The sequence below is a fragment of the Equus caballus genome, chromosome 11, assembly GCF_041296265.1.
Source record: "Equus caballus isolate H_3958 breed thoroughbred chromosome 11, TB-T2T, whole genome shotgun sequence".
NCBI lineage: Eukaryota > Metazoa > Chordata > Mammalia > Perissodactyla > Equidae > Equus > Equus caballus.
The window spans coordinates 49,603,491-49,629,442 of record NC_091694.1 but is presented as its reverse complement, the minus strand read 5'-3'; the positions used below and the strand labels follow the sequence as shown (position 1 = coordinate 49,629,442).

The 25,952-nt window shown below is 44.4% G+C and overlaps 1 protein-coding gene and 1 long non-coding RNA gene across 15 annotated transcripts; one reads left to right on the top strand and one right to left on the bottom strand.

Moving 5' to 3' along the window:
* Nucleotides 1–1,477: 1,477 nt before the first annotated feature.
* ZNF594 (zinc finger protein 594) lies at nt 1,478–16,622 on the bottom strand. Of its 14 annotated transcripts, none has more exons than XM_070227986.1 (5): nt 16,121–16,253; nt 14,129–14,652; nt 11,813–11,992; nt 7,120–7,176; nt 1,478–5,716 (listed from the first exon to the last, which is right to left on the bottom strand). In XM_070227986.1, exon 5 carries the CDS (start codon nt 5,714–5,716, stop codon nt 3,716–3,718), a length of 2,001 nt encoding a protein of 666 aa, XP_070084087.1. In that variant the 5' UTR covers nt 7,120–7,176; nt 11,813–11,992; nt 14,129–14,652; nt 16,121–16,253; the 3' UTR covers nt 1,478–3,715. The 14 variants fall into 14 exon arrangements, with proteins under 14 accessions (XP_070084087.1, XP_070084086.1, XP_070084090.1 ...); XM_070227985.1 differs by having other exon boundaries at nt 11,813–11,936; XM_070227989.1 differs by having other exon boundaries at nt 14,348–14,652.
* LOC111775723 (uncharacterized) lies at nt 16,406–17,682 on the top strand. Its single transcript, XR_002811677.2, has 2 exons — nt 16,406–16,546; nt 17,372–17,682. It is a non-coding gene; the product is annotated as an uncharacterized lncRNA (long non-coding RNA).
* Nucleotides 17,683–25,952: the final 8,270 nt, after the last annotated feature.

Genomic DNA, 25,952 nt, shown 5'->3' with positions numbered 1-25,952 from the left:
CTGCTGACCGCCCAAACAATTGCTTGTGAACAACTGCAGTTTTAGCTCCGTCCAAGGTTCAAGGCAGTAAGGCAGTTTCTCTGGAAAGGCAGCTCCAACTCCATTTTAAAATGGCCCCACTAATGTCAATTTTGACAGTTGTCATTTTACTTATGATTCTAATTAAATCTGTCCTCTGCTATTAGAAGCTCCACCAGGGCAGAGACTGTTGTCTGCTTCTGCTCACCCCTCCTTGTACACCCCAGTGCCTGACACATATTAGAAGCTCAACAAATATTCACCAGATGAGTGGATGAATGGGGCTAGGTCAGAACACGTGTGTCACATTAAGGACTGGACTTCGGGCTCAGGTTAGCGGGAAACCACTGCAGAAGTTTAGAGGGGTGGCGCCATCAGATTTGTTCTAAAGATCATTTAGGCTGCTCTGTAGAGAAATGGAAGCAAGGAGGCATATTAGGAGGCTGTGGTGATGCAAGCAACAGATGATGATGGCCTCACTCTAAGGGCACCAAAAATCAAGCAAAGTGGACTAAATTGGCAGATTATTGGGTGACATTCCCTTCCTCTACTGTACTCACATGCTCTCTCTCCAAAGTGGTAGTAACAGTTTTGTTTCCTATGAAATATTTATATGGAGAAAACTTAACCCACACTCCAATCACCCCTGTTCCTCAAGGAGATTTGATAATCTCTCAGCTTTGGTCCTCCTGGAGTTTAGTTCCTTAGCTGTTTATGGTCTCATGAAGGCAAGCTTCTATCCTTTAGGCTCTTTTCTCAAAGTTCCAATGTACGCAGCTCCCTAACAGGTAGATCTTACTCTGCGGAATTCAGACTTACAAATTGGACACTGCCACGTCCACTTGTACCCTAAAACCTTGAATGGGCCTTCATTTCATGAATTGTCTGCTTAATGGAATTAACTCCTTTGTCCTCCTCGAGCCCCCCTGGACTCGAGGCTCCTTGAAGAACCATGACTGTCTTTGTCTAGCCCTATCTATCTAATTGTGGCCCCTGGCACGTATTAGACACTCAATAAGTATTTCTTGCATAACTTTCATAGTTGAAAGTATTTCCACTCTGTAATAAAAATTTCCCCCTGCTTTCACAAGTCCAATACACTCGATGTAATTCACATTCTATCAGGGATGAAATGAAAAGGTTAATTTTCAATCTGAGGTCTTCAAGCAATAGTTAATATTTTAAAAAGCCCAAGGCAAATTAGGTATTTGCCCACTAATGGAATAAAAAGACTATTCCCTTCGAGACTCTTTCAATATCCTGCTTCTCCTTATGAACATCACTCTCACTGTACAGCACTGTGAGTACAGGAGATGGTGATGGGCTTTTTAGAATAAATTCCCAATTCCTTTCTTTTATAAAAATGGAATGCTAAAATGTTTCAGTTAGCTAAAAGTTTTGATCAGTTAGAATCTGGGATTCTAACTAGAATTCTAGGAACTAAAAAAATGTAAATATCTTTATTTTTCTTTTAAAGATTTTATTTTTCCTTTTTCTCCCCAAAGCCCCCCAGTACATACTGTGTATTTTTAGTTGTGGGTCCTTCTAGTTGTGGCATGTGGGATGCCGTGTCAGCGTGGCTTGATGAGCAGTGCCGTATGTGCGCCCAAGATCCAAACCGGTGAAACCCTGGGCCGCAGAAGTGGAGCGTGAGAACTTAACCACTCGGCCACGGGGCCGGCCCCCTAAATATCTTTAATTTTTAATCCAAGTGTATCACTGATGATAGCTATTTTGAATTCCTTTTGCTTCCCAAATATATTTAAAAGATATTCTCATATAAAAACATCATTAATTTATGTGAGGTTACTGAAGAGCGTAAAGCTTTGAGGCAGGTGATGGGGGCGGCAGGCTTCTGGAGCCCCCGTACAACATCATCCGTAAGAAGCCAGCTGTGAAGGATGGTGTGGACGGCTTCTCCACTTCCAGACTTCCCACTACTGTTCAGGATGCCCCTCTGGGGAAGCCATAGCCTCTAATGCTTTGAACTTTAACAGATTATAGTCTTCACACCAGCCACCAGACACCACTGTATCCTATACATCTTACATTTCGCTTGTAAATACTTCCTCTTCTGTTTAAACACAATTAAAGCTCCAGATGCCCTTCTATATGTTAACAGTAAATTTCAGTTTTCTCATTTAAACCTCACAATTACACCTTGAGGTATATTATTCTATCACCATTTTATTAATGAGGAAAATAAGAATCAGAGGGGTTACAAACTTTGCTCCAGGTCCCGAAGCCAATATGTTGTACTAGGATTCAAACCTGTGTCTGTGCTCCCTCCACTACACCGGACTGCCTTTCTTGAAACAGTTCATCAAACTAAAGGTTTCTATCAGACTCTGGGCTCCCCTTGGGGTGCAGTGCCACTGCCCACATCTCCGTGAAACACTTGCTTAAATGGCCCCAGGTGACTAGTGTTCTAAATATCCATGGTCAACCATGGCACTATTGACATTTGCGGCCAGATAATTCTTTGTTGTGGGGGGTTGTGTATTATAAAATATTTAGCAACATCCCTGGTTTGGAATATTTTCTTCCCAGTTGTGACAACCAAAATGTCTCCAGACATTGCCAAATGTCCCCTGGGGGACAAAATCACTCCAGTTGAGAACCACTGGTCCCCTCCGTGCATCTCACAAGCTACTCCCACTGAGGAAAAATACGACTTTGAAATTCTCCTTGCCTTACATTGTCCCATTCAAGTAACTTTCTTATTTGATGACTCATGTAAATTCATAGACAATCTGCCAGTAGTTCAGAGTACAAGAAATATTTGATGATTGAGTCTGATTGCACAGACAGGCAGGGCCTAACTACCAAAGTTAGCTATCAGGTTATATGACTGACCTTGCTTCAGAGTTTTGTTAGACATTCCAACCCTCAAGTAAGCTGTGCCCAATTACAAAGCCTTGGTTCAAGATAGAGCCCTCTCCCTATACTCACCGGACCTTTGACAGTAGTTGCTTTCTTCTAATTCCCACCAACTCACGTCACCTAAACGCTCTGCCCTGGCACTCAGTCTAATCCTGTGCCCAACACTTACTGTCCTCCTGTCCCTTCCCTTTTCATTTCCTGAAACCACTAGTAGTCACTACTCCTTCTCTGGGGAATACCTCACTGGCTCTTGTGTCCTGGCCTTTAGGTACTGTTGTCAAGTCCTTTCTATTACTTTTTGTTTCCTCTCAATTAGTGGATCATTCTAATTAGCACTATTACATCTGCATAAGCATATTTTTATAAGGAAGCTAAAAGAGGAACATGTATAAAATATATGTAAGGGGAAGAATTTATCCCAGAGAAAGATTTTATCGCCCTAAAGTACTTAAAGCAGATTTATACTTGTCTCTTGTCAAGACTGAACTGGCTCCTTCCATGAAGAATTTAGTTTTGGGATTATTGCCAAAGTGATTTCTAATGATTTTAATAACGACAGAAGTCCCCTAAAACATTCTCAAGTATGTTGGGACCATACTCCAGTGTCAACTCTGAGGCATAAAAAAGGTTATGATGTCCAAGAGCTTTTCCACCTGATTACACTCGTATGTTTTCCATCTAGCCAGACTCTTCCAGTGTTTTCCTACCTTCAAATGGTTTTCAGCAATAAAAATCCTCTACAGTACAATAAGATGTGGTCTCCAGCAGGCTTTTCCTACATTCATTGGGTTTCTGTTACCTATCAGAATAGGTCCTATTGGAAGACTCTCTCACATTCCCCAAGTTCCTTTCCAGTATGAAGTTTCTGATGTTTAAGAAAAGCTGTGCGCCCACTGAAGGCCTTCCCACAGCTGCTACACTCAAAGGGTTTCTCTCCAGTGTGAATTCTCTGGTGACTAATAAGGTGTGAGTTCTGACTGAAGGCCTTCCCACATTCAGGGCATTCGTAGGGTTTCTCTCCAGTATGAACACGATGGTGTTTAATAAGATCTGAGCTGCCCCTAAAAGATTTCCCACATTTATTGCATATGTAAGGTTTTTCTCCACTATGAATTCTATGATGTCTCATAAGGTCCGAGCTCTGATTGAAAGTTTTCCCACAGTCTTTACATTCATACGGTTTCTCTCCTGTATGAGTCACCTCATGTCTAATGAGGTCGGAGCTGCCTCGGAAAGTTCTCCTGCACTGATTACACTGATAAGCTTGGTCTTCTTGGTGAATCCTCTGCTCAGCTCGAAGCAGCTCATCCTTGCTGAATGTTTCCTCACATTCCTCAAGTTTCTGTCCAGCATGCAGTCTCTGATGTTTGAGAAACGCTGTGCGCCAGATGAAGAGTTTTCCACATCCCTTACATTCATAGGGTGTCTCACCACTATGGATTCTCCGATGTTGAACAAGGAGTGAACGCTGCCGGAAGGCCCTCCCACACTCATTGCACTGATGGGGTTTCTCTCCACTATGAATCTTCTGATGTGTGACAAGGTGCGACCTCTGGCTAAAGGCTTTCCCACATTCGCTACATTCATAGGGTTTCTCCCCAGTATGAATTATCCAATGCCGAATCAGATCTGAACTTCCCCGGAAAGTTTTTCCACACTCAGTACACTCATAAGGTTTTTCTTCCCTATGAATTCTCTGTTGTTTGAGAAGGTCCAAGTTAGAAGTGCAGGCTGTTTCACATTCAAGTTCCTTTCCAGTGTGTAGTCTCTGATGTTTAAGAAACACCATGCGTCCACTGAAGGATTTCCCACATTCGCTACATTCATAGGGTTTCTCCCCACTGTGGAGTCTCTGGTGTTCAGTAAGGCGTGAACGCTGCCTGAAGGCCTTTTCACATTCACTACACTTGAAGGGTTTCTCTCCAGTATGAATTCTCTGATGTGTGACAAGGTGTGAACTTTGACTGAAGGTCTGTCCACATGCATAACACTCATAAGGTTTCTCTCCAGTGTGAATTCTGTGATGTATTATAAGATCTGAGCTTTGATTGAAGGCCTTCCCACACTCACTACATATATATGGCTTCCCTCCACTATGAACTCTCTGGTGTAGGACAAGGTTTGAGCTTCCCTTGAAGGCCTTCCCACATTCTTTACATTCATAGGGATTCTCGCCACTATGAATTCTCTTATGTCTAACCAGATTAGAGCTCTGATTGAAGTCTTTTCCACATTCATGACATATATAAGGTTTCTTCCCTGTATGAATTCTCTGATGTATAATAAGATTTGAACTTTGATTAAAGTCTTTCCCACATTCACTACATACATATGGTTTCTTTCCTGTATGAATTCTCTGGTGTATAATCAGGTTTGAGCTCCGATTGAAAGTTTTTCCACATTCTTTACACTCATAGGTTTTCTTTATGTTATCAGTTTTCAGATGTTCACTTACTTCTGACTTCTCTTTGAAGCTCTGGTCACAGTCTTCATATCTGTGGGATTTGTCTCCTATAGAAAGTAGGTCTTCTCTTTCATGACACCCATGGCCTCTCTCTCCTGCAGTGGCTGTCTTGGGGATGAGATTCACTTCCCTGATACTTCTCTCTTGGGAAGGAAGATGTCTCACTGCCTCCTCTGAGGGGCTTGCCCAATGCCTCAATAACTTGTCCTCAGGATCCCCAGTTTCAAATAACCCACATTCCTGGGACATCTGTCTTTGCAGTCTTTCTGATACGGCCCTGGCTGAATCTTTTTCTTCAGAAATTGCCATCTTTGACTTCCAGTCCTTCATCTTATTCCCTGGTCTCAGCATCTGAAATGATAAGTAGACCATTCTATAATTCCTAAAATACAAGTGTCACCTCTTCCCTATCCTGGGAAGTTTAACAGGGAGGAACAAAGAACTTACAAGAGGATTCTTACGTGCTGGGCCTGAGACTCAGACTTTTTTGAGAGATTGTGGCTACCACAGGAACACACACCCTACTGGTGAAGATGAAACTTGCCAGGGTGCAGGCTGGAGCTGGTGTGTGGGAGTGGCCTGCAGGGTGGTGGAAAAATTCACTGGAGGAGGTGGGAAGTCTGGAACTGGTCCATAGGAAGTGGCCTGTATGATGGGGGAGGGGGTAAGAACTTGCTGGATCCTGTGGTGGGTCCAGAACAGGTTTAGAGGAGGCAGCCCACTAGGGTGAGTACCCTCAGGCCTCCCACAAGTTGATCTGCTGGCAGCCACACCAATAAAAAAAATAAATAAATAGGGGCTGGCTCAGTGGCATAGTGGTTAAGTTTAAATGCTCTGCTTCAGTGGCCTGGGGTTTGCAGGTTCAGATCCCGGGTGCGGACCTACACACTGCTCATCAAGCCATCCTGTGGCAGTGTCCCACATACAAAAGAGAGGAAGATTGGCAGTGATGTTAGCTCAGGGACAATCTTCCTCAAACAAAAAGGAGGACTGGCAACAGATGCTAGCTCAGGGCCAATCTTCCTCACCAAAAACATAAATGAGTGAATAAATAAATTTAAAAAATTAGATTAAAATAAATAAAAAATTTAATTTAATTTAAAAATCAAATAAATAAAATAAAATAACAGCATCCCAGCACCAGGAAGAGAAGTTCCTTCCTTTGTCCTACGGCCTTGCATTGCCCCTCCAGCATCCTCTATTGATGAAATATCAATCTTGTGCCACCTGGCAAAGGAGACATGGTCCAGATCCAGTAACACAAGCAAAACAAAGCAGGGTAGGTTTGAAGTTGAGAGGCAATAAATTAGTAACTGGCACACTACTCATTCCTCCCAATATACCACGACAATTAAACAAATCTGAAACTATGCCTCAAAATAAAAATGTTTGGGTGTCATTTTAATAGAATTCAATTCTCCCTTTCTCAGGCCCAACATTTTTCTTTTTGGTATCCTGGTGGAACCGACTCCTTTTGTCTGGCAATTTGGTATCTTTCTGCAATTGGAAGATGAATGAGCTTACTGCTCTTGAGGGTCCATATCATCAACTCCCTGACTTTGCCCAGTCACAAAACCCCTTTCTGAGCTCCCTGAGAGCCATTTCACCTTGGTCTGGTCAAGTGGCTGGGCCTGTCTAGTCATTAATCTTTTTGCAATGAACAAGAGGCGACACAGCACAGTGATTAAGAGCATGGACTCCTAGTGGACTGCAGGGCAAAGTGCCTGGGCTTGAATCCTGTTTCCATCACTTACTGACTGTGTGACCTTCCACAAGTCACTGGAGCTCTCTGTGCTGCAGTTTCTGCATCTCTAAAACGGAGAAAATAATAGTATTTACCTCATAGAGTTGTTATGAGAATTAAATATATGTAAAACATTTAGAACAATGCTTGGCGTATAGAAGCACTATATAAAGGCCAGCTGCTCTTGTTATTACTATTATTATTATGAATCTTTACCCTTTAAGCCTAAGAATTTTCATTAAGTAACGTGTCCCTAGCACAAGCCTCCATATCCAGGCTGGATTTCATTTAAATAACATTCAAATAAAATACCAGAAAGAATTGGTTTTGTCATAATTTTCTCTTCACGTGCTTTTTTGGGGTTTGTTATGTTTGGGTTTGGCATATATTGTTCAAAATTCAAAAACAGATTATTAAAGATGGTAAAGGCATTTCTCAAAACCCACCGAAAATAACTAAAAGGATGACAAATGAGGTGAACTCCAACTTCAAAAAGAGGGCCATATACAGACATCTCTCAAGTCTCATGTTCCTGACTGGCAAATTCAGTGGTCTTCTGATTGCAGTGAAGCGATCCAGAGGTATGGTGGGGAGGGGTGTCACAGAGAAAGTGGGGACTGTCGCTGTAGAGATCTCGTTTGAAATATCAGAGGGGCGGGGGAGAAGATGCTAAAGAAGAAAGCACGCTGGCAGGTCGTTTCTATTACCTTCCACCTGGTTCCTAGCTAAGGAGCACTGACAGAGGTGAAGAAAGGTGAAGGGGGAGTAGACAGTGTGACCGTCAAATTGTATCACAAAGAGCCTGGGATCTAAAGGGCTTCTTCCTGTGCTAGCTTGATCCCTGGAAACCAAACACTGAAGGGGGCTAAGCCTGCAGATTTGATGAGAGGGTGTGGTGGCAGGAAATCTGCTTGAGGCTGGGAAGTGCCCGGTTCCCTTCCCTCTGCCTCTTCCCTCAGACTTTCCCAGAGAGCCGCTCCACTCACTGCTGAGTAGTGATGGTTAAGGCAACTTAGTAGGATGCGTGCTTGAAGATAAGATGATGTTGTTGTTTTAGGAAAGAAAGGAACACGAGTAACAGAGGGATTAGGAGCACACACCCCAAGAGAAATACCAAAGGAATTAATAGGAAGCATTCAGCAGAGTTCTCCACTATCTCAAAGAAATTATAGACAAAATCACTCTTTAAATAAAAACTCAAAGATGAGATATAAGGGTTCAAAATAGATTATAAAATAATAAAGATGTTCTAAAACAATAAAAAGAAGTAAGAAGTAATTTGGTAGAGCTGAGGAAAGAAATGGAAGGGAAAACTAAAAGCATAATGTAGATGAAATTGACCTAAGAAACAACAAAAATAATCACACAGTCATGATGAGGCCTGGAGAAATCATAGAATGAAATGGATATAAACACAATTATAGGGGCTGGCTCCGTGGCCGAGTGGTTAAGTTTGCACGCTCCGCTGTGGCGGCCCAGGGTTCAGATCCTGGGCGCGGACATGGCACTGCTCGTCAGGCCACGTTGAGGTGGCGTCCCACGTCCCACAACTAGAAGGACCTGCAACTAAGATAGACAACTATGTACCTGGGGGGTTTGGGAAATAAAGCAGAAAAAAAAAAAACAAAAAAACACAATTATAGAGAAGACCAGTAGCAATAGAAAGATATTCAGGGGCCAGCCCAGTGGCATAGTGGTTAAGTTCGTGCACTCCACTTCGGCAGCCCAGGGTTTGCAGGTTCGGATGCTGGGTGTGGACCTACACACTGCTCATCAAGCTATGCTGTGGCAGCGTCCCACATACAAAAGAGAGGAACATTGGCACATATGTTAGCTCAGCAACAATATTCCTCAAGCAAAAAGAGGAAGACTGGCAACAGACGTTAGCTCAGGGCCAATCTTCCTCACCAAAAAAAAAAAAAAAAGAAGAAGAAGAAGAAAAAGAAAGAAAGCTATTCAAATACATATAATTAGTGTTCCTAAAAAAAAGAACAAACAGAAAGAAAAATCCATTCAACTATATCACAGAAGAAAATGTTGCTGAAATAAAGACTTGACTATTGGCAGAGTACACTGCAGTCCATACAAAGTTGATATAGAACAGTCAACACCAAGACATATCCTGGTGAAGTAACCAAATTTCAAGAACAACTGAACAAATGGGCATCTAGGCAGAGAAGCAAGTAACGTGCAGGAGAGAACTTCAGGTTGACTCCGCACTTCTCCACAGCTACACTTCACGCCAGAAGACAGTGACGTCTGTAAAGTTCTCAAAAGAAACAAAGTGTGATGTGATCATTTTTTACCCACCAAAGTGTGCCCTCGTCTCAAAAGCAAAAGGCAAACATTCTCAAGTAGGTAAAACCTCAGGGAGTAGGACACCCACGAGCCCTTTTTGAAAAGAACTGCTGGGCAATGAGATACAGCCCACGAAGAAATGATTCAACATAGACATTCAGGAACTGAGAGGACCCTGTAAAGGAATGGACAGTGAGCAGCGAATCAATTTAAACGTAGAACGGAGATTAAACAATTGGAAACTACTTTTGTAGAATAGAAAGTAACTGCTTTAAACCATGACAATGTAAAAATAATTATATAAACTGCGCTGTGAGGAGGAGAGCTGAGGGAGTAAGTGTGAATTGTGCTGTTACCTGTCTTTCATGACAGGGAATCAATAGATACCTTAATCCAAAGCAGAAACGTATAATTTAAAAAAAGGACTGCAATTCTTAATGTGTTTCTTAACTGTTTTTCATAATTTTAGAGAAGAATCTTTAAAAATTACATAGAAATACATTTCCATAACATTTTTTTATTGACAAAAATACTACATGCTTTTTATAGGAAAATCACAGAAAAGCACAGAAGGGTGCTCATAATCAGAGGATCCTGCCACCCAAAGACGACCACTGCCAGTGCTTTGTTGTATATTTTCCCAGTCTCATTTCTGGGCATATATTTTTTCTGATACAAAAATGGGATCATATTATACATGCCCTTTTGTCTTCTTTGCCCTACTTGTGGTACTGGAGCTGGACCCTGAAACATTTCTCCTTTGTCAGTAGAGGGCGCTAGAAGAACACCGTAAGCCACACAAAAAGAGATTTCTCTTCCTGGTAACTGAGGGCTGTTTTGCTTTTTGGTGGGGCCACCAAAGCAACATCTGGGAGGCTTGACGGCTTCTGGTGGACCAGCTCCAGCCGGCCCACACCCTCCGGTGAGTTCTTCTCACCCAGCAGGCCTTTCCTATGGACTACCTCCCGCCTGCCTACACCTTTCAGTAAATTTCTCTGCCATCGGGCAGGCCATGCTTATGGAACAGCTCTGGCCTGTGCCCTCTGACAAGTTTCTGCACCACCAGCAGGCTCTGTGCTCCTCTGGTAGCCACAACCTCTCCAAAAAGGTCTGAATCTCAGCTCTGGGGTGGCGGAGTCCTCTTCGAAATTCTCGGTTCTCTCCCTTAGTCCTGGAGGCAAGGCTGCTTCCTGCATTGTCTATTTCTGTGTCCCTTAGAGCCCTCTTTTAACCCTTTCAGTAGTTAGCTAGCTTTCACTCATTAAAAATTCTTTATATTAAATGTCCCTTCTTTAAACTACTTGTGTAGTTTTTCTCTCCTGACTGGATCCTGACTGATATGGACACATAGTATCATTTCACTTTAGATTTAGAACAAAGTGAAGATGATACAAGAAAAGTACTAAGGGGCTACAAAGGGGAAACAAAAAATTGTTTGGAAATAGTGATAAAAGATCACTTCTCTATAAGAATCATTGGGATCAACCTTTGCCACCAGCACGGGTGTGGCAAAGTACCCAGTCCTTAGTCCCACATAGCTCTCTCTGCAGAGATGAGCGGCAACACTGCTCAAATTTTTCATCCAATTCTATAGGTGAAAGGAATAGGGAGTAACTCAAGGAAATCTTCCCCTCCGAGGATGTCCGGAGCAGAAGGGTACAAAATAGGCTTGACCATAGGTGAGTCCTGCTCTACAGCCCAATTCAGCGGCACTCAGAGTTTGTGGGAAAACAGCATCAGTGTTTCACATCATCCACTGATTTGCTCACCTCACACACATTAACTGAGCACCCACCACACTCCACACATTGTACTAGGTACTGGGAATACAAAAATGAACATAGATATGGTCCCTGCTCTCAAGGAACTTGCAGTTTAAAGGAGGGGAGATAAATGTGTAAACGGATAATAAGATAGTGTGATCAGTGCTCCGTAAGGTAAGCACTGTCCACCATGGGAGAACCTAGAAGCAACAGAACAAGGTAATGGCATATGGGGGGTGAAAGGCATCAAGCACGACTTCCAGTTTTCTGACTTAGGCAGGGGGTGGGACACGGCACTGTTTATGAAGACAGAGGTCAGAGCAGGAAGAGGAGGTTTTGAGGGTGGGTTTTGAAGATCTGAAGAGGAGCTAAGTTTTGGTCATCTACTGGTTTCTAACAGGACTAGAAAGACAGAGATTGTGCAAGCTCAGCGAAAGTCAAGGAAATGTCGATTTCAACTCCACAGATCAGGCTAGACAACCTTCGACAAAGAGCAGAAGCATCCTGCCTCCAGGAGTCAAAGCCACTGGGAATCCTTAATGCTCTAATTCCACTGAGCTCTTTGCAAACTTTTCTTGGTTTTTGTTTTTCAAGGAGAACTCAAGAGTGTATGGATTCCGAGCGGGAGGAGAGAGCCCTTACCCAGTGAGATCAGCTGTGTCTCCTCTCGCATCTCTTCTTTGCAGAGATTCCACCGGGCGCAGACCCGGCACCCAGCATCCTTCTGTGGTTCATTCACAGCCACATCCTGCAGCATCTTGAATTCCTGAAAGAGAAGTTCCTGCTCAGTGACTACCTAATAGAGAGTCAGTAGCAGATACTCTATACCTTCTCTTCTCTTTTTAAATCTCTACTACTTCCTGCCTTGGTCTAAGTACATAATCTTGCCCCTCGCTTTAAAAATGTGTGAGACCATGTGCTAAAAATCATCTCACATCACCCTGTCTTTTCAATGACTCTTTATCTTTACTGTATTTCTTCCATTCTCTAGTATTTATTTGCTCTTTAACGGAGCCCCCAGTATGAGCTGGGCACTGTGCTAGATGGTTAGAATACAGTCAAAAGGAGGACAGTGCCTGCCCTTGAGGAGCCTGCGGTGGCTGTTACAGACAATGTCGATTAAATGGGTTAAGTGCACAATAAGGGTAGGTATGGGGTGCTGTGGGACCTCAGAGGGAGAGCAGAACCTTGAGGGAAGGGATGGGTGAAGAAACTTCCTGAAGGAGCCAGTTTCTAAGGTGAGGTCTGAAAGACAATTTGAGATAACGAGACTAAATTTTCAGACTGAGGCTATCGTATGTACAAAGGCCAGGAGGTGAGAGAAGCTATGATGCATTCACCGATGCACCAGATGATGGTAACCCCGAGGACAATATAGTAAAGGATGAGGCTGGTGAAGTACTGATCAAATCACAGAGGGCCTTGTGTACCAGGCTGAGAAGTGTGGACATTCTCCTAAAGGCAATGGGGGGCCACTGAAGGAGTTAAAGCAAAAGAATGACATAATTGGATTTATCTTTTAAAAAGATTGGTAGGCTGCTTTATAGAGAAGGGCCTGGAGGGTGCGCAGCTGAAGGCTGGGACCTCAGTTAGGAAACGCAGCAGTGATCTGTGCTGGAGACAGGGAGGGCCTAAAGGAGCTAGTGGCAGGGGGGTGGACTGAGTCAATATACTGAAAAGGCAAAACCGGGCAGAATTGGCGCTACCCTAGAGAGAGGGCGTGAGAGAAAAGAGCAGGCATTAAGGATGACATCCAACTTCCTAACCTGATCAACTGCCCAAGTTGGGTAGCTGGGGTGAAAGAGTGGAGGTGAGGGAGAGGCAGTGGTGCATTCCATTTCAGACACGTTCTCTGTGATGTACCACGTTAGAATCCTGGCTCCCCAATGTCCCTCAACCGTCATCTCCTCAAATGCAAAACAGAATTAACACCACTTATTCCAAAGTGTTATTGCACAGATCAAGAAAAACCCCCAACACAAAGAAAGGCACACCCTACTACAGTGTAAGCCTCTCCAGGATATAAGCCCCATGGGGTGGGGGTCTTTGTTTTGTTCAGTGCTGGAATAGAACCTGGAACATAGTGGGCACTCAATAAAAAATTGTTGAGTAAATGAATAGTAGGTTAACCCTCTTCCCTCTTTCCCTTGACTAAATAATCTCTGAAATCCTCTTCTCCCTTGGCTTCTATAATGCATGATATTCCAATCACTCCACTTCTTCACTGACCTTGTCAGCTTTCTCCTTCTATTAAATGTTACTAAGGCTCAGCCCCTAGTCCTGTCTTTTTATATTCAACATCTCAGTGACCATATCCCCTCTGGCTTCAATTATCACCTTTGTACAGAATGAATCATAAATCTAAATCTCCTATTCCTCACCCACATTTTAGTGTATATTCACAATGCATCTTTGGTCCAATGTCTTGCTGACAGTCAAGACAAATCAAATGGATAAAAATGAACTCATCATTTTTGCTTCTAATCTTATGCCCGTCTTACTATCCATTTCTGCCCAAATGACTAGCTTTCATTGAACAAATATTTATTGTGAGCCTATGTATTCAGGCATTGTTCTAGGCCCTGGGATACACCAGTGAACAAGACAAAGTCCCTGCCCTCAGGGGGGCTTGTATTCTAGGGGTTTCTAAGCCAGAAACACAACAGTTTGGTGCTACCTAAAATGTGATCCACACACCAGCCTCACCCAGGAGCTTGGTAAAAATGCAAATTCTTAAGCATCATCCCAGACTTACTGAGTCAGAGCCTGTGGGGACGGGGCCCAGAAACTGCTTACCAAGCCACCCAGGTGACTCTTAGGTAGGCTGCAGTTTGAGAAGCCCTGCTCTAGACATCCTGAACTCCTCCCTCTCCATCCCTCTATCTGTACCTACTCCCTCACTCTGAAAACTACTCCTTTGGCTCTCTCCAACCCCATCTTCACCCAGCACCTTCTCACCTCATGCCTAGATTGCTGTAAAATCTGTAAACATGCTTTCTGGCTCCAAATCATGCTGATAACACTTTCACTGACACCAATGATCAAAAGTTTACCACCACCTATTAAAGGAAATAATAACTTGTTTTTGACTTTCAGAGCCGTATTAGTATCCCAGGGCTGTTGTAAAAAAGCACCACAAATTGGGTGGCTTAAAACCACAAAAACTTATTCCCTCACGGTTCCAGAGGCTAGAAGTCTGAAATCAAAGTGTTGGCAGGGCTGCTTCCTTCTGCGGGATAAGTGCGGGATCCCTTCTGAGGAATAACTGTTCCACGCCTCACTCCTAGATTCTGGTGACAGCTGGGAATCCTTGTGTTCCTTGCTCTGTGGATGCCTCACTCCAATCTCTGCCTCCATCTTCACATGACAATCTCCCTGTGTCTTCATATGGCCATCTTCTTAGAAGGACCCACGTCATATTGAATTAGGGGCCCATTCTACTCCAGGATGACTTCATCTGAACTAATTACATCTGCAACAACCTGTTTCCAAATAAGATCATATTTTGAGGTACTGGGGGTTAGGACCTCAACCTACCTTTTCTGGGGGACCCAATTCAACCCATAACAATAGCACTGCTCTATGATTTGCCTAAGAGCAAATCTATGCTCTCGTATCCTAACTTTCCCATCTACTGTGCGTCTCCCCATTCCGTCCCTTTGCCCATGACTCTCCTGTGTGACTGCCTTCCTGCTTTCCTCCATCTACATTTGGAATCAAGAACTTGAATGGCTGCGAGACCAGGCAGTTAATCAGGAGCGAAGCAAACTGGGTGATAAATGACAACTGATACTTTGTTTCAGTGTCAGAGAGACAATGGAGATTAGTGGGGACTGAGGATCTGGAAATTTTATGCTGAATGTAAAGAAGGGAGCTGCTACTCAACTCCTGCTAATTGCACCACGCAGGCATGTGGGCCCCGATTGGCCACATCTTCTGATTTTTAAAGCGATGCTGAAAGTATCGATTTTTGTGTGAGTGAATGTGAAAGAAATCTACTGATTTGAAAATGTTGGCCATTTATTCAAATAAAAACAAACAGCATGAGCCAAGAAAATGTGTCTATAGTCCAATCTGGCCCAAGGGCCATCATTTTCAACCTCTGACTTACACAAATGCTTCCCACCTCAGTTAGTACCTTCTAACCCTTTCAATCCTTTAAAATTCATATTCACGTGCATGCATTAGGTGATGCAAAACAGAGTCCCCGCCTAGAGAGGGGCCTGGAAGACAGACACACGCACACACAAAACAAGGTAGTAAGTGCTTATGAATTAGATACTGAATAAGCACCGGCTAAATAAGCGAAAAAAGATGAAAAGCTTAAAGATGGCAGTATGGAGGTGGCAATCCTCGAAAGCTTCCCAAAGGAAATGACTTTTGAAGCTACTCCTAAAAGGACATGCAGACCTTTACCAAAAAAAGGCCAGCCTAAACCTCTCCCTCCTCTGAACTCCAACAGTCCGGGTATTTTAGATCGGGTATTAAAACATGCCTGAACCATACAGTCCATTCCTCTGGTTCGGTCTATTCTCCCCAACGGACTGCGAGTAACTCCTGGAGCACGAAAACCAGATCTTACACTTTAAGTTACACGTACAAACGCGTCTGGGGCAGCGCCGAGCAAGTAATAGGGTCAATTTATGCCTGAGGATCGATCCCGGGCCTGGGGGGAGGTGCACTTTGCAGTACCCAGAGAGGGAAGTGGAGACCCGGCTGGGGGACGCGGCCGGGGGAGGGCCGTGGGCGGGGCAGCCGAGACCCAGCAGCGGGCTGGGGGCATGGAAGGCCTGACCCCGCGCACCAAGCGCCTTCGTTCCCGAGGCCCAACCTCTCCCCACTCGGAGAAATGAGGGATCAGGCGCCTGCCTCCGAAGAGCTCTCCACCCCGCTTCCCTGAGGGACTCAGGCGTCGGGGCCCCCAGCTCTGCGGATGCACTGGGGTCTCACCTCCAGGCCACCCCCAGCCTCCCGCTCGACCGGAGCCCCCTCCACGGCCGCCATCGCGCAGCCCCTGCTCCTCACTCGGGCGCGGAGCCACCACCACGGTCCCCGCGCCCGGGGCCGGCGGCCACTCCCGGCGCGCTCCCCGGAGCTGCGGGCCCCCTGTCCCCGCTCCCCGCCAGACCAGCAGTGCCTGCCAATCCGCGAGCGCGCCCCCAGGCGTCCTCCCACCGCTCAGGCCTCCGACTGCGCAGACTCGGCCAGTTCCGCCGCCCGCCCGGTCTCGCGTGAGCCGACTCCTGGAGGGTCCCATGTCGCGCCGGTTGCTGCACCTGCCGGCGCAGCGCTACGTGAGCGAGGTTACCACCGAGACGCAGAGTCCTCCGAGGGTCCTAGACGTGCCTCAGGCCGGGTTTTGGACTGTTGGTCCAGGTGGGCGATTTCATCAAATCATCTTAGCTTTTAGTTCTGACTTTAGTCTTTTTCTTTTCCCCCTCCGCATCCCTTTGTCGTCTCGTTCATTGATGCCTTCTGTTAGCCATGCCCTGCCAAAGGCGTGGCAATACAGAGAAAGGCAAGGATAGCGTAATGTTTAAAAGGGCAAGTTCTGAAGTGAAGACGACACTCAAGTCAGAATCGCTAACCCACCGCTTATGGGCTGTGTGACTGAGCAAGTTGCTTAACCTCTCTGCGTCCCATTTAATGGATCATCCTCCTTTTCCTGATTTTTAAATGCTGTCTTTATCATTAACTAAGTTTACATATGTATTTTTTAATGTATTTTGGGGTATGTTTCTGTCCATTTATTTGTCTCTTCTTTGATAATAAAGGGTTGTAATTACTAGTGTGAACTTTTAAATATGTTTTAAAATCTGGTAGAGCTAGTCCTCTCTCCATTTACTCTTCTTTTCTTCTGAAAAGTTGTAGTCATGAATTTTATTTCTTATATTCCTTTTAACATAACAAAATAAAGGTGTTTTGTTTTGGTTTTTGGTTTTGATTTTGTTTTAAGAACCAGGAACTGCTTAAGCCAGAAAAATGAAAATCAAGGTCCAGGGAAGGACAGTAGCTACATTTTTGTTGAGAAATATAAAGTCATGGTAAGAGTGAAACTGAGCGCAAAGAAATTAAGAAGTCTTCCCTGGGCTGGAGGAAGAGAACAAAAACTTCAAGATAAGCTTTGCTAACTGCAGCTGTGCATATTCAGCATAATCAACTGTTGTTTAAAACTGACCAGGTCTGTCACTCCCTCCTTAGCATAGGAGTGAGCTGTCGTTTCCAGGAAGTCGAGGTCCGGGCATCAAGATTCAGCCTCACAAGGCCAAACGCAGGCTGCACGTGAAAACTAACCAGAACAGTCCAGACAGTCAAGGGAAAAGAAATTCAGTCTTCAAGGCCAAACGCGAGCTGGTGGGAAGGCGCCAACCAGCAAGGCCACATGCTCCCCGTCGCCTACCTGAAACCCCAGATAAAAACCCCCACTTTTTCCCTTCTGGGAGGTGGAAGTGAGTTCTAAGTCCCCTCTCCTGTCTGGCTGCCTTTTGACAATAGTAAACCTCTTTCCTTTTTGTAAGTCTGACGTGTCAGTTCTTGGCCTTACTGTGCGGTGGGTGAAAGAACCAGTGTTTGGGTTTGGTAACAAGTGTGGCTTATTTTGGCTTTTTAGCCTTTTTTTTTCAAAGAACAAAGAACTCTTCTTTCTGATCTCTTCTGGGCTTAACATGCTGCCCTTGTGTGGATTCACTATGTAATTCATTTGTTCTACACACATTTATGGAGTGCCCGCTCTCTGCCAGGCGCTGGTGATACAATGAACGTTAAGCAAAACCCAAAGGCCCTCTCGTGGAACTTAAAGTCACGTGGAGGAGATACTTAAACAATTCCAAGCATAAATGTAATGTGCTAACGGGTGAGTGCTATGCTGCAGAGTACATAGTGCCCTAAGAGCTTATAAAAGAAGATCTGACTTTCACAGAAAGGTCAGTAAAGGCTTTCTGCGGAGAGTTAGGCAGATGAAGGATGATGAACAACCCTAACTTGAGCATAACTTGGTTCATGTAACAGGAAAGTCCAGGGGGTAGACTGGCCAGAATTCAGGGACTTAAGCATTGTCATCAGGACTCCTTTCTCTCTCTCTGTATCTTAATTTTGCCTCTTTCTCTGTGTTGACTCAATAGATTTTTTTTTTCCCACCAGTAGATATGTTTCAGTGCCCGGGATTACGGAAGGAGAGCCTCTATAGCAATTACAGAGAAGGGACTCTGATGGGGTCTGCTTGGATCACATGTCCAAAGCTGTATACAGTGGTTGAAGTATTCTGATTGGCCAGCTTGAATTACATGTTGGATAGGGAAAGGGAGCCACGTTACTACAAGACCCATCAGGTGATGGAGAGAAAAGACACGTTTTTGTTTTTGTTTATAGCAGAAAAATAAGACAGCTCTTTGGCCAGGCAACGTAGCAGATGTCTACTATGGGAGGCTGTAGGGGGAGAGCATTAAAGTAGCAGGAACTACACGTGCAAGGCCCTGTGGCAGCTGGCAACGCATCGCGGAAACTGAAGGCCAGTGTGGATGGTCGGGCACAAGGAGTGCAGAGTGGCATGAGATGAGCTTGGAAAGATTGTGCCACACCACAGAGCGTCTGGAAAGCCATATGTATGCTTTTTGGCTTTATCCCAAGAGCAGTGGAGACCTATTAGGGGTTAAACAGGGCAGGGCACCTGAGTGTGAGGAGGCAGAGCTGCAATCCTACTACAACTGCGTGAGACCGCAACCCAGAACTGCCCAGCCCAGCCCCTTGCAAATTCCTGACCAAAGAAATGGTGAGAGAGAATTAAATGATTGTTATTATTTTAAGCCAGTAAATTTTGGGGGGATTTGTTATGCTGCAATAGATAGCTAGAACAGGAAGCATCTATCATTATCATGTAATCATCTTTGTATCAGTTTTCTCTGCCATGTTCTCATTTGTCAATGGCTTTGGTTGCGATTCAAGCAATTTCCCCCATCACTTTTATGAACTTTGTGAAATCCTTCTTCTTTGATGGAAGATTTGCAATTTTACTTTGTAATGAATTTTCATTGTACCATATTTTTATTTTATTATACAATGTTTACATCACCTGAGGGACAAGGTGTTAACGAGATCAGTGGGGATAGACGTGAATATTAACTGGGGAGGGATTTTTGCAAGGGGACTAATTGGAAGTCGATGGGTGAATATTTTCACGTTTTGATGAATTTTCCCTACCTAGGCTTATAACTATGAAGATTTAGATAATGAATATTTGAAAAATGAGGATCCCCAGTAATAAATCTTTAGAGCAGGGCTGTTTCATTGGTGATAAAGGGTAAGAAGACTTGAACCCCTTCATTGTCAGTGCAATGATTTTAGGTTGCCTTTGAAATCTTCATAATTTACCATGGCTTCTTTGTCATAGTTATTAATGTTCTAGAATCACAGAGATGGAAGGGACTCTGAACATCATAGCCTTCTATCTCTTTTTTGAGCATCATCAGCCTTCCTTCCTCTCCTCCATCTTCTCTCCTTCCCACCCCAATATTTTTTGGGCTCTCGTGTGCTAGACGTTGAAAATACAAAAATGAACAAAACCAGGTATTTTAAAAAAAGGCCCTGATGGAGCTGGCCTGGTGGCATAGTGGTTAAGTTCTTGTGCTCTACTTTGATGGCCCAGGTTCATGGGTTTGGATCCCGGGCACAGACTTACACACGACTCATCAAGCCATGCTGTGGCAGCATCCCACATACGAAATAGAGGAAGATGGACACAGATGTTAGCTCAGGGACTATCTTTCTTGAGCAAAAAGAGGAGGACTGGCAACAGATGTTAGCTTAGGGCCAATCTTCCTCACCAAAAAAACCCCCACAAAAAACCCACCAAGGGGCCGGCCCTGTGGCCGAGTGGTTAAGTTCATGCACTGTGCTTCGGCAGCCTGGGGTTTCGCCAGTTCAGATCCTGGGTGTGGACCTAGCACTGCTCGTCAGGCCATGCTGAAGCGGTGTCCCACATGCCACAACTAGAAGGACCTACAACTAAAATATACAACTACGCACTGGGGTGCTTTGGGGAGAGGAAGGAAAAATAAAATCTTTAAAAAAAACAAAACCCGCCGTGAATGTTTGTGTTTCCTTCTCAGCAGCAAGCATTTATTGAGCATTACTATGCACTGCTATTTTTTTCTGCATGCAGTTTTAAAACTGTCTCACCGTGTAAATCAGAGACCAAGAAAATCAAGAAAAGAGGAAATAAAAAGACCTTTAAACAAAGAAAATAATTTATTAACTTGTTTTTTTTTTTTAAGATTTTATTTTTTTTCCTTTTTCTCCTCAAAGCCCCCGGGTACACATTTGTATATTCTTCGTTGTGGGTCCTTCTAGTTGTGGCATGTGGGACGCTGCCTCAGCGTGGTCTGATGAGCAGTGCCATGTCCGCGCCCAGGATTCGAACCAACGAAACACTGGGCCGCCTGCAGCGGAGCACGCGAACGTAACCACTCGGCCACGGGGCCAACCCCTCTATTAACTTGTTTTAACCATTGGTTTTGTTGTTTGGTCTGAGAAATATTAACAAATTTACCTAAATATCTTAAGAAAATCCTCCGGTATACATGCAAATTACAAGGGTAACAAAGAGGTCTACGTTGATTATCTCATTTCTAGAAAGGCCTTTAAGTAAATGGCTCAATTTTCTGTCTGAATTACAGAATACCCCCAAAGAAAATATGGGCAAGCTATTCAGTTATTTTTTCTTAACAGCAAAGGCCATTTTGCGCATAGTGTGTGGGCTTCCTAAAACAACGGTAGGTGGCAGTGGTTTGTAGCCCATGGTGATTAGCAGATCAAAACGTCTTAAATACACCTTTATTTTTGGACAACAGAAGAATACGCTTACTAGTTATAGAACAATCACATGGCTTTTGGCCACTCCTACCCTGTGAACTAACAGTCTATGTCTGTGAAAAGATGGCCCCAGAATAGGGTTAAATTTTAAAGCAAGTTGCAGAACAATATGTATACTTCCTCCCTTTCTCCCTCAATGGCCCTCTCACTTCCTTCCCTCCGCCCACACGTTTCACTGACCAACACCTTCTCAGTCACTGGAAATACAGTGGTGAGAAAAACAGCATTGGTGCAGCCCCCTATAGATGGACAGATGTGTAGGTTGCACTTTCTCATTATAACGATACCGTTACGAAGAACATGGTTATACATGAGCTTCAGTTTCTCTAGGGCGCTGGTTCTCACAGTGTGGTCTGGGCCATGAGATCAAAACTATTTTCATAATAATACTAAGATATTACTTGCCCTTGTTCATGCTTACTCTCTCATGAATGTACAGTGGAGCTTTCCAGAGGCTGCATGATAATGATGTTGCAACAGATTGACTGCAGAAGTAGATATGAGAATCCGGATGCTTTCTATTAAGCCAAACCTTAAAGAGATGCACAAAAATGTAACACAATGTTGCTCATCTCGCTAATTTTTTTTTGTTTGGGAAAATAGAATTATTTTAATAAAAATGTTATTTATGTTAACATGACTGGGTTTATTGCTATTTTATTTATTTATGTATTTATTTATTTGGAAGATTAGCCCTGAGTTAACCTCTGCTGCCAATCCTCCTCTTTTTGCTGAGGAAGACTGGCTCTGAGCTCACATCCGTGCCCATCTTACTCCACTTTATATGTGGGATGCCTACCACAGCATGGTTTGACAAGCAGTGACATGTTTTCACCTGAGATCTGAACTGGGACCCCTGGGCCGCCGAAGCAGAACGTGCAAACTTAACTGCTGTGCCACTGGGCCGGCCCCTATTGCTATTTTAAATGAATTAATAAATCTTTTAAATCTTTCTCAGTTTTAATTTCCACTAACGTAAATATCAATAGATATCTTCTGCGTATGAAAAATCTCTTTGGTGTCTTTGGTCATTTTTAAGAGTGGAATGGAGATCTGGTACCAAAAAAGTTTGGAAGCTCCTTTCTAGGGTATATATCCCTGAAGTGGAGTTGCTGGGTCATGCAGGGTGTCCACATTTTCTTTCTTTCTTTTTTTTTTGAGGAAGATTGGCCCTGAGCTAACATCCATGCCAATCTTCCTCTATTTTGTATGTGGGACGCCACCACAGCATAGTTTAATGCACGGTGTGTAGGTCTGCACCTAGGATCCAAACCCACAAACCCTGGGCCACCGAAGCGGAGTGCATGAATTCAACCACCACGCCACTGCACTGGCCCCTACGTTTTCAATTTTAATAGAATTTGCTGGGGCTGGCCCGGTGGTGCAGCGGTTAAGTGTGCACGTTCCACTCCGGCAGCCTGGGGTTTGCTGGTTCGGATCCCTGGTGCGGACATAGCACTGCTTCGCAAGCCATACTAAGGCGCATCCCACATATAAAGTAGAGGAAGGTGGGCACGGATGTTAGCTCAGGGCCAGTCTTCCTCAGCAAAAAGAGGAGGATTGGCAGCAGAGGTTAGCTCAGGGCTAATCTTCCTCAAAAAAAAAAAAGAGGAATTTGCCAAATTGCTCCCCAAAGTGACTAAAGCTGACCTTTAAAAAAAAAATCCATATATAGGTTTTTTTTCAGGCAAATCTCAAAGTGTAAAGAATTTTGGAATTATTATTCAACTAGGCGAGTAATACAACAGAGATTTGATCTATGAAATAGTGATTGAATATCTTTTCTAAACAGCAGTGAGAAATGCAGGGCAATATTTATTTTTAGTGTACTCAGAGGAAGTTTTTCTTGGTGACTAAAAATAGCATTGTAGAGCGTCAATATTAAATGTATCGGAAAATTTATTTTGGTTTGTGCCTCCTGGGAGATAGAGGTATACAAGTTATGCAAATAAGCTATTTTTTTTGCCATCAGGGGAATTTCATTTTTCTTAAATACTACCTTCTGCAATTTTTGTTAAAACCTAAGCCACGTTTGATTGACATCCAAGTTGTAAAAAAATGCCGAGGCAGCTAATGTTAAAAGAAAACAATTCAAAGGCTGATAGTTTATAGGTCATTTTATAAGGGACCAAGTTTATTTTAAGCAATTTGGTGTTGTTTTCTGATTGCAGAATATTAAAATTGTTCAAGTGTAGCTGATCTAAAACTTTAGCTGCACTAAATTTTGGCAGCAAGTTGTGGGTAAATATAAAAAGCTGAGTTTTACAGTTGAAGGGCCAAGATGCAACGATATTAACCGGCTGTTTCTTACAATGGTTTTGCACGTGGTGATTTGCACACTCTGCGCTAGTAAAATGAAATGTGACCACAGTCCATTGTTACCTGTCTATTTATGGCGGACGGCTTTGGGCGACCAAGTGTTAATCTAGGTGAGATTTCATCCTGCTGCTTGGCCCTGGCAGAGCCTGCACATGTGCCCCTGGGGAAAGCAGATGGAGTAGGTTAGATACTGAAGCACGCTACCATTCAGGAGCTGTGTCTGGATAGTAATGATACTATTGACGCAACATGCATCACAGAACAAGTGGAAATTGTTTTTTATCTGTTGTTAGAGCCACAGTGGGGCTGACGGAGGGAACCAGGTCTTCAGTCGAGGAGATCTGCTGTACCTACTGTGTCAATAGCCAGACTCCCAGCAGGCAGAGATCCCTGAAGTTGTTGATCTAGGCAGAAATATGTTTGAATGTGGAAATCTGTACGCAGGGTCCTTTTCAAAGGGAAGAGAAATCGAAACTGCTGGTCTTAGCCTTTTGTCTTACTGACTTTACTTGAATCACTTTAAGCAATAAAGAACTTAAAACGGTCTAATTCAGCTATTTACTTGATAGTAGAAAATGAGACCTAGGAAGGATCACTTACTCTTTCATGCATTTGTTTGGGAAATATTTTTTAACACTCACTCTGTGCTGACACTGACCTAATCATGAATAAGTAGGGTGAACATGTAACTTATCATCCAAACCAGGACATCTTTGAAAATGGGTGCTAATAATAATTATACGAAGACATCAAACAAATGACACAACAGTCCTGAGCAAACCCGAATGTAGTTTGTAGGATTGTGTAGACATAATCTTACCCCTCAAGGAGCCCATCATCTAATGGGAAGGAGAGATGTGTAACCACAAGATGGGGACCATTACGTGCTGTGGTAAGCCATGCGGGCTTGGTGAGCCAAGGAATTGAAAGAAAGATTTCTTGGACTCTCAAGGTCTGGTAGTAGTGCTCTTTTATTCAGGGAATAGCATGGGGACAGGGCCCAAGGGCACTGAAGGGCTGCAATGTGTTGAGGGTTAGGGCTAAATTTATAAGGCATGGGTACATGACTTATTTTTACCAGACAAACGAAAGATGATGTAAAAAGTCATTAAAATGGTATCAGTGCAGGTGGGCTCTGGTTATTGTGTGGTCGCATAACTTTAGATATGAGTCGGGTCACATAGATCGGCATGTAGGCCAGGATGCCTTGCTCTTCTCTCCCTGGGGGCGGCCCTGATCCGTATCAGTAAGTGCCTGAGAAATGCTGAGGAAGGGTGTGCCTGGGCCCGTGAGGAAAGCTCTTTCAGAGAAAGCCGTGCTCCAGCCGGGGCTGTAGGGGCGAGTTGCAGTTTATCAGGTAGAGAAGGAGGGGAAGGGTGTTCTCAGCAGAGGGAAGAGAATAAACAAAGACTTGGCACCATTTTGATGTTTTGGGGAGCTGCAAGTGGTTTCCCACCATCAGGGTGCATGGTGGGAGGAGAGGAGGAGCTGAAACAAGGCCCGCGGGGACCAGGTTATGAGGGCCTTGGCTGGTGCACAAAGGAGTGTGGATTTTATCCTCATGAGCACAGGGAGCCGTTGAAGGATTTTAAGCGGGGCTGTGACCTAATCAGATTTGTGTTTCAGATAGTTCATTCTGACAGCAAGCGGGAGATGGATTGGAGGAGGAGAGAACAGGCGAGAGGCTTCTGCATTCAGCCGGATGAAAGAGGACGAGACCAAGATTAGGCAGCAATGGTGGGGATGGGCCTGAAGGGGCAGAGTTGAAAGCATTTAAAGAACATTGGTTCATGTAACGAAAAAATTCAGAGGTCATGCCTGCATCAAGCATGGCTGCATACAGGAGCTCAAACAGTGGCGCTAGGATCTGGGTTCTCTTCTTGTCTCAGCTCAGTGTCCTCTATGGCAGATGCCACCTTGAGAACTCAGATCCCCTCAGCTTCAAATCGAGTGGGAAGGAACACCTGCCCTGGTACTCAGAGCATCAGGCCGTCAGTCACCATGGCTAAGGGACTGGAGGTCTCTGATCACCCAGGCGGGGTCACGTGCTCTGGCCCTGAGTTGGGGATGAGGGTCCATGCAAACCGCACCGACTTAGAGAAGAGGAAGAAGTGGATCCAACCGGAAAATCGGAGGCTTTTGCTGGGAAGAGTGGAATATATATTGGGGGGGCGAAGCACAGGCTTCCGCCCTGCAGGCAGAGCTGGGCTGACCCCCAGGACACTGCTCTGCCTGCTGCCCCTTGGCAGCTCTGGAGAGGGCCGCGGAGCAAGGTCAGGGAAAGGTCATCCTTAGTCAGGAGGGAGCCTTATCCTCTTTCTCTCAGTTTCCATGGAGGAGGAGAGTCCCTTTCTCTTCCTACAAGGAGGAGACTGGAGGGACTAACTGACTGAATTGAGTCCAAAGCGTTAGCTGAGAATGTAGATGGAGTCATCTTGCCTCCAAAAGGAGGACAGACTCCAGCGCCTCTCTCCGACCCATGCACAGCTGCTCCTCCATTTTCTCTCCGGGAGAAGCGTGGAGGTGATAACAAGAGCTGAGGGTGGTCACAGGAGGCTCCGTGTTTCCCTCACACCTAACGCACAGGCTCTACAGC